Here is a 15,136-nt window from a genome sequence, read left to right as displayed (position 1 = left end):
TGGTCTTCACATTGCCCAGCGCTATAGTCTGGCCTTCACATTGCCCAGGCTTATAATGTGGCCTTCACATTACCTCGGGTTATAGTGTTGTCTTCACATTGCCCAGGGTTATAGTGTGGCCTTCACATTGGTCAGGGTAATAGTGTGGCCTTCACTTTGCCCAGGGTTATAGTGTGGCCTTCACATTTCCCAGGGCTATAGTGTGAGCATCACATTGCCCAAGGTTATAGTGTGGCCGTTGTATTTCCAGTGTTATAGTGTGGTCTTCACATGGCTCAGGGTTATCGTGCAGCCTTCACATTGTTCAGGGTTATAGTGTGACCTTCACATTGCTCAGGTCTATATTGTGGCCTTCATATTGCTCAGGTTTGTAGTGTGGCCTACACATTGTTCAGGGCTATATTGTGGCCTTCATATTGCTCAGGTTTGTAGTGTGGCCTACACGTTGCACAGGGTTATAGTGTGGCCTTCACATGGTTCAGGGTTATATTGTGGCCTTCACATGGTTCAGGGTTATATTGTGGCCTTCACATTGCTGAGGGTTATAGTGCGGCCTTCACAGGACCCAGGGTTATAGTGTGGCCTTCACGATGCCCAGGGTTATAGTGTGGCCTTCACTTTATTCAGGGTTATATTTTGGCCTTCACATTGGTCTGGTTTATAGTGTGGCCTTCACACTGGTCAGTATTATAGTGTGGCCTTCACATTGCTCAGGGGTATCGTGTGGCCTTCACAATGCCCAGGGTTATAGGCTGGCCTTCACATTGCTCAGGGTTATAGTGTGGCCTTCACAGGACCCAGGGTTATAGTGTGGCCTTCACATTGGTCAGGGTAATAGTTTGGCCTTCACTATGCCCAGGGTTATAGTGTGGCCTTCACATTGCCCAGGATTATAGTGTGGCCTTCACATTGTTCAGGGTAATAGTGTGGCCTTCACATTGCCCAGGATTATAGTGTGGCCTTCACATTGTTCAGGGTTATAGTGTGGCCGTTGTATTGTCCAGGGTTATAGTGTGGCCTTCACATTGCCCAGGGTTATAATGTGACCTTCACATTGCTCAGGGTTATAGTGTGTCCTTCACATTGGTCAGGTTAATAGTTTGGTTCACTATGCCCAGGGTTATAGTGTGGCCTTCACATTGCCCAGGGTTATAGTGTGGCCTTCACATTGTTCAGGGCGATAGTGTGGCCTTCACAGTGCCCAGGGTTCTAGTTTGACCTTCACATTACTCAGGGTTATAATATGGCCTTCACATTGGTCAGGCTTATAATGTGGCCTTCAGACTGGCTAGGGCAATAGTGTCGCCTTCACTTTGCCCAGGGTTATAGTGTGACCTTCACATTGCCCAGGATTATAGTGTGGCCTTCACATTGTTCAGGGTTATAGTGTGGCCGTTGTATTGTCCAGGGTTATAGTGTGGCCTTCACATTGCCCAGGGTTATAATGTGACCTTCACATTGCTCAGGGTTATAGTGTGTCCTTCACATTGGTCAGGTTAATAGTTTGGTTCACTATGCCCAGGGTTATAGTGTGGCCTTCACATTGCCCAGGGTTATAGTGTGGCCTTCACATTGTTCAGGGCGATAGTGTGGCCTTCACAGTGCCCAGGGTTCTAGTTTGACCTTCACATTACTCAGGGTTATAATATGGCCTTCACATTGGTCAGGCTTATAATGTGGCCTTCACACTGGCTAGGGCAATAGTGTCGCCTTCACTTTGCCCAGGGTTATAGTGTGACCTTCACATTGCCCAGGATTATAGTGCGGCCTTCACATTGTTCAGGGTAATAGTTTGGCCTTCACATTGCCCTGGGTTATTGTGTGGCCTTCACATTGGTCAGGGTGACCGTCACATTGTGTGACCGTCACATTGCCCAAGGTTATAGTGTGGCCGTTGTATTGTCCAGGATTATAGTGTGGCCTTCACATTGCTCAGGGTTATAGTGTGACCTTCACATTGGTCAGGTTTATAGTGAAGCCTTCGCATTGCTCAGGGTTATAGTGTGGCCTTCACATTGGTCAGGGTAATAGTGTGGCCTTCACTTTGCCCAGGCTTATACTGTGGCCTTCACATTGCCCTGGGTTATTGTGTGGCCTTCATATTGGTCAGGGTGACCGTCACATTGTGTGACCGTCACATTACCCAAGGTTATAGTGTGGCCGTTGTATTGTCCAGGGTTATAGTGTGGCCTTCACATTGCCCAGGGTTATAATGTGACCTTCACATTGCTCAGGGTTATAGTGTGGCCTTCACATTGCTCAGGGTTATAGTGTGGCCTTCACATTGCCCACGGTTATAGTGTGGCCTTCACATTGCCCAGGGCTATGGAGTGGCCTTCACATTACCCAGGGTAAAACTCTGGCCTTTACATTGCCCAGGGTTATAGTGTGGCCTTCACATTGCTCAGGGTTATAGTGTGGCCTTCACATTGCCCACGCTTATAGTGTGGCCTTCACATTGCCTAGGGAAATAGTGTGGTCTTCACATTGCCCAGGCTATAGTGTGACCTTCACATTGCCCAGGCTTATTGGGTGGCCTTCACATTACCTAGGGTTATAGTGTGGTCTTCACATTGCCCAGGGTTATAATGTGGCCTTCACATTGCCCAGGGTTATAGTGTTGCCTTCACATTGCCCAGGGCTATGATGTGACCTTCACATTTCCCAGGGCTATAGTGTGAGCGTCACATTGCCCAAGGTTATAGTGTGGCCTTCACATTGCTCAGGGTTATAGTGAGGCCTTCACATTGGTTAGGGTAATAGTGTGGCCTTCACATTATCTAGGGTTATAGTGTGGCCTGCATATTGCTCAGGTTTGTAGTGTGGCCTACACGTTGCACAGGGTTATCGTGTGGCCTTCACATTTCCCAGGGCTATGATGAGACCTTCACATTTCCCAGGGCTATGTTGTGGCCATTGTATTTCCAGGGTTATAGTGTGGTCTTCACATTGCCCAGGGTTATAGTGTGACCTTCACATTGCCCAGGGTTTCCTTTTAGTTTCACATTGCCCAGGGTTCTGCTGTGGCCTTCACATTGCACAGCGTTATAGTGTGGCCTTCACGTTGCTCAGGGCTATAGTGTGGCCTTCATATTGCCCAGGTTTATAATGTGGGCCCCACATTGCCCAGGGTTATAATGTAGCCTTCACATTGCCCAGGGCTATAGTGTGGCCTTCACATTGCTCACGGTTATAATGTGACCTTCACATTGCTCACGGTTATAGTGTGACCTTCACAATGCCCAGGATTATGGTGTGGCCTTCACATTGCCCAACCTTATAATGTGGCCTTCACATTGCCTAAGGTTATAGTGTGGTCTTCACATTGCCCAGGGCTATAGTGTGACCTTCACATTGCCCAAGCTTATTGTGTGGTCTTCACATTGCCCAGGGCTACAGTGTGGCCTTCACATTGTTCAGGGTTATAGTGTGGCCTTCACATGGTTCAGGGTTTTATTTTTGTCCTTCACATTGTCCAGGGTTATAGTGTGGCCTTCACATTGTTCAGGGTTATAGTGTGACCTTCACATTGCTCAGTATTATAGTGTGGCCTTCACATGGTTCAGGGTTATATTGTGGTCTTCACATTGTTGAGGGTTATAGTGTGGCCTTCACATTATTCAGGGTTATAGTGTGTCCTTCACATTGCTCAGGGTTAGTGTGGCCTTCACACTGGTCAGTATTATAGTGTGGCCTTCACATTGCTCAGGGGTGTAGTGTGGTCTTCACAATACACAGGGTTATAGTGTGGCCTTCACATTGCTCAGGATTATAGTGTGGCCTTCACAGGGCCCAGGGTTATAGTGTGACCTTCCCATTGCCCAGGGTTATAGTGTGGCCTTCACAATACCCAGGGTTATACTGTGGCCTTCACATTGGTCAGGGTAATAGTTTGGCCTTCACATTGCGCAGGGTTATAGTGTGGACCCCACATTTCCCAGGGATATAATTTAGCCTTCACATTGCCTAGGGCTATAGTGTGACCTTCACATTGCCCAGGCTTATAATGTGGCCTTCACAATACCTAGGGTTATAGTGTGGTCTTCACATTGCCCAGGGCTATAGTGTGGCCTTCACATTGCCCAGGCTTATAGTGTGGCCTTCACATTGCTCAGTATTATAGTGCTGTCTTCACATTGCCCAGGGCTATAGTGTGACCTGCATATTGCCCAGGGTTATAGTGTAACCTTCACATTGCTCAGGGTTATAATATGGCCTTCACATTGGTCAAGGTTATTGTGTGGACTTCACACTGGTCAGGGTAATAGTGTCGCCTTCACTTTGCTCAGGGTGATAGTGTGACCTTCACATTGCCCAGGATTATAGTGCGGCCTTCACATTGGTCAGGGTCATAGTGTGGCCTTCACATTGCCCAGGGTTATTGTGAGGCCTTCACATTGGTCAGGGTAATAGTGTGACCGTCACATTGCCCAAGGTTACAGTGTGGCCGTTGTATTGTCCTGGGTTATAGTGTGGCCTTCACATTGCCCAGGGTTATAATGTGACCTTCACATTGCCTAGGGTTATATTGTGGCCTTCATATTTCCCAGGTTTATAGTGTGGACCCCACATTTCCCAGGGATATAATGTAGCCTTCACATTGCCTCGGGCTATAGTGTGACCTTCACATTGCCCAGGCTTAAAATGTGGCCTTCACATTGCCTAGGGTTATAGTGTGGTCTTCACATTGCCCAGGGCTATAGTGTGACCTTCACATTGCCCAGGCTTATAGTGTGGCCTTCACATTGCCTAGGGTTATAGTGTGGTCTTCACATTGCCCAGCGCTATAGTCTGGCCTTCACATTGCCCAGGCTTATAATGTGGCCTTCACATTACCTCGGGTTATAGTGTTGTCTTCACATTGCCCAGGGTTATAGTGTGGCCTTCACATTGGTCAGGGTAATAGTGTGGCCTTCACTTTGCCCAGGGTTATAGTGTGGCCTTCACATTTCCCAGGGCTATAGTGTGAGCATCACATTGCCCAAGGTTATAGTGTGGCCGTTGTATTTCCAGTGTTATAGTGTGGTCTTCACATGGCTCAGGGTTATCGTGCAGCCTTCACATTGTTCAGGGTTATAGTGTGACCTTCACATTGCTCAGGTCTATATTGTGGCCTTCATATTGCTCAGGTTTGTAGTGTGGCCTACACATTGTTCAGGGCTATATTGTGGCCTTCATATTGCTCAGGTTTGTAGTGTGGCCTACACGTTGCACAGGGTTATAGTGTGGCCTTCACATGGTTCAGGGTTATATTGTGGCCTTCACATGGTTCAGGGTTATATTGTGGCCTTCACATTGTTCAGGGTTATAGTGTGGCCTTCACAATGTCCAGGGTTATAGTGTGGCCTTCACATTGCTCAGGGGTGTAGTGTAGTCTTCACAATGCCCAGGGTTATAGTGTGGCCTTCACATTGCTCAGGATTATAGTGTGGCCTTCACAGGGCCCAGGGTTATAGTGTGACCTTCACATTGCCCAGGGTTATAATGTGGCCTTCACAATACCCAGGGTTATAGTGTGGCCTTCACATTGGTCAGGGTAATAGTTTGGCCTTCACATTGCCCAGGGCTATAGTGTGACCTTCACATTGCCCAAGCTTATTGTGTGGTCTTCACATTGCCCAGGGCTACAGTGTGGCCTTCACATTGTTCAGGGTTATAGTGTGGCCTTCACATGGTTCAGGGTTTTATTTTTGTCCTTCACATTGTCCAGGGTTATAGTGTGGCCTTCACATTGTTCAGGGTTATAGTGTGGTCTTCACATTGCCCAGGGCTATAGTGTGACCTTCACATTGCTCAGGCTTATAGTGTGGCCTTCACATTGCCTAGGGTTATAGTGTGGTCTTCACATTGCCCAGGGCTATAGTGTGACCTTCACATTGCCCAAGCTTATTGTGTGGCCTTCACATTGCCCAGGGTTTTACTGTGGCCTTCACATTGCTCAGGGTTATAGTGTGGCCTTCACATTGCCCAGGGTTATACTGTGGCCTTCACATTGCTCAGGGTTATAGTGTGGCCTTCATATTGCTCAGGTCTATAACCTGACCTTCACTTTGCTCAGGGTTATAGTGTGGCCTTCACATCGCTCAGGTTTCTAGTGTGGTGTTTCCATTGCCCAGGGCTATAGTGTGACCTTCACATTGCCCAGGGTTATAGTGTGGCCTTCACATTGCCCAGGGTTATAGTGTGACCTTCACATTGCCCAGGGTAATAGTTTGGCCTTCACATTGCCCAGGGTTATAGTGTGGTCTTCACACTGCCCAGGGTTATAGTGTGGCCTTCACATTGCCCAGGGTTATAGTGTGGCCTTCACATTGCCCAGGGTTACATGTTGGCTTCACATTGCCCAGGGTTATACTGTGGTCTTCACATTGCCCAGGGTTATAGTGTGACCTTCACATTGCCCAGAGTTATAGTGTGGCCTTCAGATTGCCCAGGGTTATAGTGTGACCTTCACATTGCCCAGGGTAATAGTTTGGCCTTCACATTGCCCAGGGTTATAGTGTGGCCTTCACACTGCCCAGGGTTATAGTGTGGCCTTCACATTGCCCAGGGTTATAGTGTGGCCTTCACATTGCCCAGGGTTACATGTTGGCTTCACATTGCCCAGGGTTATACTGTGGTCTTCACATTGCCCAGGGTTATAGTGTGACCTTCACATTGCCCAGAGTTATAGTGTGGTCTTCACATTGCCCAGGGTTATAGTGTGACCTTCACATTGCCCAGGGTTATAGTGTGGCCTTCACATTGCCCAGGGTTATAGTGTGACCTTCACATTGCCCAGGGTTATAGTGTGGCCTTCACATTGCCCAGGGTTATACTGTGGCCTTCACATTGCTCAGGGTTATAGTGTGGCCTTCATATTGCTCAGGTCTATAACCTGACCTTCACTTTGCTCAGGGTTATAGTGTGGACTTCACATCGCTCAGGTTTCTAGTGTGGTGTTTCCATTGCCCAGGGTTATAGTGTGGCCTTCACATTGCCCAGGGTTATAGTGTGGCCTTCACATTGCTCAGGGTTATAGTGTGGCCTTCACACTGCCCAGGGTTATAGTGTGGCACTCACATTCTTCAGGGCTATAGTGTGGTCTTCACATTGCCAGGGTTTTCGTGTGGCCTTCACATTGGTCAGGGTAATAGTTTGGCCTTCACCTTGCCCAGGGTTATAGTGTGGCCTTCATATTGTCCAGGGTTATAATGTGACCTTCACATTGCCCAGGGTTATAGTGTGGCCTTCGTATTGCTGAGGCTGCAGTGAATATAAATTCTCTACCTCATAGTACGGAATGTCTCAACCCGAAATATTAACTCTGATTTCTCTCCATCGATGCTGCTAGACCTGCTGATCATTTCCAGCAATTTTGTTTTTGATTTATAGAATTCACAATTCTTTCATTTTTATTAAGCTGCTCACTCAGCTCACTCACTCCTTAACATGTGTTGCTTAAGTGCATGCCTTCAGCAGATACGTCGGATATCTTGCTCCCTGACATCACAGCTGTCTGCTTCTGGACCATTTCTCTTCGTGACGTCTGAGACAGCCATGTCTTCTTTTTGACTTGGCTCAGGGATTGCTAAATTAATGGTGTTTTTGCTGTTGAGTATCTCTTTTTCTCTAAATGACCTTGCACTCTAGCTCACTAACTTTCTCGATGTTTCTGTCTCTGCCTCCTGGTGTCGTTGCCCACAAAGTTGCTTGGCAATAGCCCAATATTCTTGACTTTTTTTTAATACATTGAACTGGTAACTCCGCAGCCCTACTTAAATGCTGTGAAACTTGATTAAAAATGCATGTGGTAACAAACTCCACACACCCTGGTATCACTGACAGACCAATTAAAACTGAAAACCATTTCTTTCTTAATCCATGTAATAGAGTAATACAAATTAAACTTATAGCTTTACATTGTTCTTCAACTTTGGAGCCCATGTTTCCAAATAATAATCATAATAACCTATAATGAGCTTTCATCACATGGTGACAATCAAACATTACACTAAATGATGTGTTTGTAACTTCTAACTGCATTCTGTTGATGAAAGAGTGATATCATCAATTTGCTAACCATTTTGCAGAAATATCTTGGCGGTGGGGGGGGGGGATTCCCTGATTGTGTACATCTGACCTACGAGCACTCATTACAAACGCAGTCCCATACAGGGATAAAGACCTAACATTTCCTTTCCTTACAAATGGGTCCTTTACATTGTCATTCCATTGTATTCTGACCTGCGTACAAATTGACTTGCGTATGGACCGTGGGCGTGCCTGTATTATAATTATGCTCTCATAACATTCTCACAGTCTTTAACAGGTTAATATTCACTTCTTTTTTATAGTAAGATTGCTTACTCTGTTCCCAGAGTGTATTTGGAACTTAGCACTGACCAATAATATCTATTTATCTTACAAACTCTCAAGGTGATTTATTTGAACAATCTGAAGGAAAGCTGCCTGAAATGGTGAAGTATTGTGCATTTTTAGTTCACCATTTTCCATAAAATATTAGCTTCTGGTGTTGGAATCTATTTTTTTTCAAATTGTGCTCCTCAATCACCAGTCAACACTAGCTGTGAACATTAAGGAACAACAGCATGACATTGATCATTAAACAACATCAAACAAAGTTTGTACAATTTCTAACCATGTAAAGCCATAGGAAATAGTCCATGGTGGTTCTCAGTGGAGAAGGAGATTGTGTTGAGCCTTTGTGGGAGAGATGGAGCATGTTCTGTAGAATCAGGGAATCCCTACAGTGTGGAAGCAGGCCATTCGGCCCATCAAGTCCACACTGACCCTCTGAAGAGCATCCCACCCAGACCCATCCCCCTAGCCTTTCCCTTTAACCCTGTATTTCCCTAGCTAGGACACTATTGGCAATTAAACATGGCCAAACTAACCTGCATATCTTTAGCCTGTGAGAGGAAACAGGAGCACCTGGAGGAAACCCACGCAGAAATGGGGAGAATTTGCAAACTCCACACACTCTTCTGAGATTGGATTCGAACATAGGCTCCGATGGGGCTGTGAGGCAACAGTGCTAACCACTGAGTCTCTTGTAAATGTGTTTTGAGAATTTTTTTTAAAAATGTGGGCTACAACAACTACATTTTGTCTTTACATAGCACCTTGAATGTGAAAAAGTACCACATATATCTCACTGGGGCATTATAAAACAGCACAGTGCAAAACAAATTGCATCATTTACGACCTTTCATGATCCCAGGAGGCCTCTATATACTTTTCAGTCATTGTCAGTCCTTCCTGATGAAGGGCTTTTGCCCGAAATGTCAATTCTCCTGCTCCTCAGATGCTGCCTGATCTGCTGTGCTTTTCCAGCACCACGCTCCCGACTCTAATCTCCAGTATCTGCGTCCTCACTTTTGCCTATTCTTTTGGAACTGTTACAACTGCTGTAACATGGGAAGAGAGGCAGTGGGGATTTGAGAGGGAGCTTCAAAGTGTCGCATTAAAATGGCTCCAGACTTCGCCAGCAGTTAGTTGAAGCAGTGGAGTGCAGTAGAAAGAAAGAATGGAGGACCAGAGAAAGCAATGAAATTTGGAATTTTTCCTAGCTTCCCTGTCCCCAACAAGCCCAACAGTTGTTACAGAAACCTGGCAAAATTTAATGTGGATCCTTTGTTGGTTGAATGCCAGGCAAAAGGAGTTTTCAAAAGTTCTGACAGTAGACACAAAGAATGGAGTGGATCATTTCTTGCACAATGCAAGGCTACACGTGGTTCCCTAATTATATTGGAATCATTTACATTGACATTTATTTAACTGGGAACATTAGGTGAAACTCTGACCAGAGTTTCTGGATTTCCTCCTCAGGCCATGCCCCTCCCCCCCCACCAGCACAATTTTAAGTCCGATTAGACGGGCATTTGAGGAAAAAGACGCTGAAAGACTACAAGCATAGAGTTGGGGAATGGGACGGACTGGGCTGCTCCACAAAGAACTGGAATCAAAGTGGTGGATCAAAAGGCTTCCTTTGGTGCTATAATGACCTGACACTCTCTGTGACCTCTAAGAAAATAATACATTGAGGTAGCATAAGCTGAAACCGCAAAACGGTCTTTGATCTTGCTCCAGTGGGAGACGGGAGCCAGTTTAGACCATCAAGTCTCCAGTGGGAGACGGGAGCCAGTTTAGACCATCAAGTCTCCAGTGGGAGACGGGAGCCAGTTTAGACCATCAAGTCTCCAGTGGGAGACGGGAGCCAGTTTAGACCATCAAGACTGAGAGGACCTTTCATGGCCTAATATTTTGTCATCAGTTTGTTGGTGGTAGAGCTTTTTTTGATGATTTGGAATATACACACAAAAATGTTCTTTATGTGATGTCAAAGTGGAAAATAATTTCACAAGAACAATCTCAGGTTAAGTTAAAGTTTTTTTCGTAGAAATGAATCAAAATAAATCACAATGACATGGTCCATTGATGTGTTCATTGTTAAAGGAATCCTAATCACTTAGATAAAGCCATCATTATTAGAAGTCTGAAAATAAAATGTTGGAAATATACTGCAATTGAAAAGATTGATTTTTGGTGGAGCCCTTCATTCTGTCTGGCTAGTGCACAGAATAAAACTACTTGCATTTATGATGCAGCTTCCTCTACAGAGCTTGCCAAGTATTTACATGATGAATTATTGTCTAGTTACTGTTGTCCTCTTCTCAAATATATGATGCACGATGTTGTCTTTCTCTTTCTCATGCTGTCTGATCAGCTGAGTAATTCCAAATTTCAACACTTGGCCTTGGTGCAATTTATTATTGATATTATCTAATTTGCCTACTTTTTAGTTTCCTGTCACCCATAGGAATATGGGAACACTTAGCTCCTCGAATCTGTTCCAACATTCAATAGGATCAAGGTTCAGCTGTGACCTAATGCCCTAGCCATTCTCATTAACAAAATCTAGCAAACTTTAATCTCTAACATTAACAATTGTTAACTGTGTGTGATGTTAACCTTCACCAGTGAGAGGCACAGGTGATAGGTTAGGAAACCCACTGATGCTACATCAGGAATGCTAAAGAGTCCTTTGAGACTAAGTGGAGAGCCAGCATGACAGAGAAAAGGATAGATCCAATTGTCGCCAGCAGTGACTACACCTTCACTTGCATTCACATGGGAGAACCTGCTGGTCATGGATTCTAGAGTCATAGAGAGAAGGTGAAGAGAGCTTTGACAAAGGGTCAGCTAGACTCAAAACATCAGCTCTTTTCTCTCCTTCCAGATGCTGCCAGACCTGCTGAGATTTTCCAGCATTTTCTCTTTTGGTCATGGATACTACTGGTTATTGCCTTAATTTCATATTTACCAACCAGTGGGAAAACATTTCCATGTATCTATCCTATCTGTTCACCTTAATATCTTAAACTCCTTGATTGAGTCACTCCTTAACTTTATTATGATCCAAGCTGATGCTAGCATAGAGTTAGGCCTAGCTTGATAGACCGTCAGTTTTATTTTTATTTCCCATGGTGGTCAGTTTTTGATCATGTACATGAGAAGCTCTGTTTCTGTGCTGTACACCTCTATGACTCTCGTTGACAAAAGTCTACTTTAATTTTCAGAAAATCCACTCAAAGTCTAACCTCCAGTAACAGGTGGCTATAATGATGGAGAACACTGAGCCAGGGAGTTAGCTGGTCTCCCACGATCTCTTCTAGCAGATGGGAATAATGAGGAAAGGTTACTATAGCAGTCAAGTAGATTCTCATTAGAAAAGCAACAGTGTATTTGGTGAAGAGATGAGAAGGGAGAATAGACAGACAAAGGAAGTTGTTACCTCCAAGTAACCCATGTGGACTCCCTGTCTGTACTGTTAAGAGTTCCAGGCAATTCCTTAAATTCTATTCCTGCGTAGAATGAAGTGATGCTAGTTGAATAAAGAACCCTTGCTTCATGATTTTTGTGCCTTCTGTGTGCTTAAATCTCATATTACATTAAAATTATTTTTCAGGGCCAATTCTAACTTTCATCAAGTTTTGTTCATCCAATTTCTAGCTAAAAACCCAAATACACCCAATTGGTCATGATGTAACACGGTGAAAGGTTTCTAATAGAGATTCGAGAGTAGGAAAGATGTCATTCTCACTGATTTCATGGTCGCTAGCTCTCAGGGACATTAGGGGGCTAGGTATATAATGCAGCCTGTGCTGCGGTCCTGAGTGCAGAACTCAACGATAGGGCTTTTTCCCCAGAGCGCAGAGGCTGAGGAGTGACCTTGTAGAGGTTTATAAAATCACAAGGAGCATGGATGAATTGAATGCCCTAAGTCTTTATCCCAGGGTTAGGGGAGTCCAAAATTAGAGGGCATAGGTTTAGGGTGAGAGGGGAAAGATTTAAAAGGGACCTGAGGGGCAACCCTTTCACACAGAGGGTGGTACATGTCTGGAACAAGCTACTAGAGGATGTGGTAGAATTGAGAGAAATTACAACATTTAACCTCCTTGGGAGGTTAGAAGGGATAGTTCCCCTGCACAGCAGAAGTGGAACTCAGACAGAAATTGCTGGTGAAACTCAGCCTGTCTGGCAACATCTGTGGGAAGAAAGCAGAGTTAACATTTTGAGTTCAGTGATTCTTCATCAGAACTGTTGGTGCCTGGGAAAAATGGTATCTATGCTGAAGCCAAGGTCGATATGTGAAACAAACTTTCACAAGGTATTTGAGTTTGAAATGAACAAATATTTTGAAAAAGAACCAAAATTCTTGTTGAGAATGGGTTTTGAGATTTGTCGATCATTGTTTGAAGTCATCAACTACTTTATGCGACAAGATAAATTGCATTATTGCATTTAGTACTTTATTGGGAACTGATCAATGTGGAGAGTAAAAGGTCATAGTGGATTGGTGGGGATTTATAATTGGAGCAATATTCTGTGCCTTTGGCTCTCAATTTTTGACTATCATTTATGTAGCGATTGTCTTCAGGTTATTAAATGTGTGGGGTGGAACCCATTATGAAATGAATCTTCTGTTTTGGTGCATATTGATGTTTCTGAAGCCTTTTCCAAATGACTTGGCTGAGATGGGAACCTCACTTCACTGTGTAACAGGGGGTACATTCTTGTACCCTGAGACCTTGCAGTCAATACTTCGGTGCACGGTTGTGCTGTTTGTCATTTGCTGAAATGGAAAGAGCAAGATTCTTGTGGTTACAATCAAATTATCGGCTTGTCGAGTTAACATTCCAAAATCCTTTTCTACTTTTCCCTCACTAGTTAGGTGAAAGCGTGGCTTGCTGTGCAGAAACAGAGAAGGTTTACAAATCTACGTTGCGGGAATTGGAAAACCTCCATGTTCAGCTGGAAAATACTCAGAGGGACAAGAACACGGTAAGAAAGTTTGTTCCTTCTCTTGTGTTTCAGTCTTCAGTCCACTGTCCAATTTCGCTAGACTACCAGATGATTCATCTTTCTCAGCTACTGGCTGCTGCATACCTAAGGCAAAACTGAGGTCTGCAGTTGCTGGAGATTAGAGTTGAAAGTGTGGTGCTGGAAAAGCACAGCAGGCCAGGCAGCATCCGAGGAGCAGGAAAATTGACATTTCAGGCAAAAGCCCTTCATCAGGTATGAGGCTGCCTCATTCCTGATGAAGGGCATTTGCCCTAAACATCAATTTTCCTGCTCCTTCGATGCTGCCTGACCTGCTGTGCTTTTCCAGCACCACACTCTCGACTGCTGCATACTTAACTCCAACCTTTCTCATTCCTCCGTTTGCACGAATATTAAGGAGTGACACCATGGCGTTTCTCACACAGTTATTATTGCAAGTGAATTATAAGCTCTAATACCCAAGTTTTCCTTCATGTGATTGGCCGACTTGCATTTATTAAGTGGGTAGAATACCCAGTGCTGTAGGATTATAGATTTACTACTTAAATAACTAGACCTCATCTTAAAACTGACATTGCTGTTCTGTGCTCTGTGGGAAAGAAGAAAATAATCAAAGCAGAGCTTAATTCCCTATGTGTGTTAAACCAGCCTCATTAAGTTCGGATTTGGTGAACTGAAAGCCTTTTCTGTAGTACCTGACAATCTCTTTCCTGTCTTTTTGACACCTACCCTTCCCAAATACTTAAATAAGTCGAAAGGCTTCGAAGGGGAAAAAAAAGAGTATCTGAGATTTCCCACTCAGCTCCATTTTGCGTTGATTTCCTTTTTGCTTCTGTTTTGTGATGGCGTGATATGCTGACGCCTCTGTGAACACACAATCCTAAAGCTGTCACATCAATTGCATGCATCTCAGTTGATTCCCATTAGCTTGTCAGCGCAACATCAAAAGGAATTATCCTTTCTCATGTAAAATAAAAGTTTGGTGTCCCCTGCCTAGGCTGTTTCTGATGGTTTAGCACAGCTAAACTTTGATTATGGGTTTTGTATTGGCAATAAGAAAACCCCGAACACAAAACACGAACCTTCCCAATTTAACTCAAAATCTGGGAGAGATTTATCTCATTTCTTTCCTCTGGTATCCACACTGTGCTCTTTCCCAAGGCATGAAGTTCCCTTCAGTTCATCTTAGGGTCTTGTCTGAATCATTTCCATTAATGTCTTCATTAAGTATCTTTCTTCTGTCCCATGTACCTTTCACCAAGAGAATTGTTTCCATCTGCTCATTAATGCTCCGTTGTTTCGAGCTGCTGGTGGTTTTCCTCTATAAAACAATTCCACGTGCTGCCCTTGTTCCTGCACTAAGGAGTAACTAGTCTTTTTCCTAATGCAGGGACTCACTAGTGATTATTAATGGTTAAAGTTGAAGAGTGTGGTGCTGGAAAAGCACAGCTGGTCAGGCAGCATCCGAGGAGCAGGACAGTTGATGTTTCGGACATAAGCTCTTCATCAGGAATTCTCCTGCTCCACGGATGCTGCCTGACTGGCTGTGCTTTTCCAGCACCACACTCTTCGACTCTGATCTCCAGCATCTGCAGTCCTCACTCTCTATCAGTGGTTAGTTTGCATGACTGTCCTGTCAGGGTTGCATGTTTGGAAAACCCCTATTTCAGTTGCACTGTAAAATGGAGCACGACACTGAGGGAGTCCATGTTCACTGCAAAAATGACCAATGGCAATTGGCTCTGCTGGACTGTTGTTCATAGCACAACCAGCCCTGGCTGTGTTGGTA

The 15,136-nt window shown here is 44.6% G+C and overlaps 1 protein-coding gene across 6 annotated transcripts in view; it reads left to right on the top strand.

Moving 5' to 3' along the window:
* The window catches only part of LOC140488098 (unconventional myosin-XVIIIb-like), a 483,418-nt gene that overhangs the window by 401,820 nt on the left and 66,462 nt on the right, over positions 1–15,136 (top strand). For all 6 annotated transcript variants that reach the window (XM_072587853.1, XM_072587851.1, XM_072587852.1 and 3 more), the window contains one exon: positions 13,234–13,347. In XM_072587853.1, coding sequence (XP_072443954.1) covers positions 13,234–13,347 — 114 coding nt within the window. The remainder of the gene's footprint in view (positions 1–13,233; positions 13,348–15,136) is intronic.

This window comes from Chiloscyllium punctatum, chromosome 17 (genome assembly GCF_047496795.1).
Source record: "Chiloscyllium punctatum isolate Juve2018m chromosome 17, sChiPun1.3, whole genome shotgun sequence".
NCBI lineage: Eukaryota > Metazoa > Chordata > Chondrichthyes > Orectolobiformes > Hemiscylliidae > Chiloscyllium > Chiloscyllium punctatum.
This window is presented reverse-complemented; position numbering and strand designations above follow the sequence as displayed.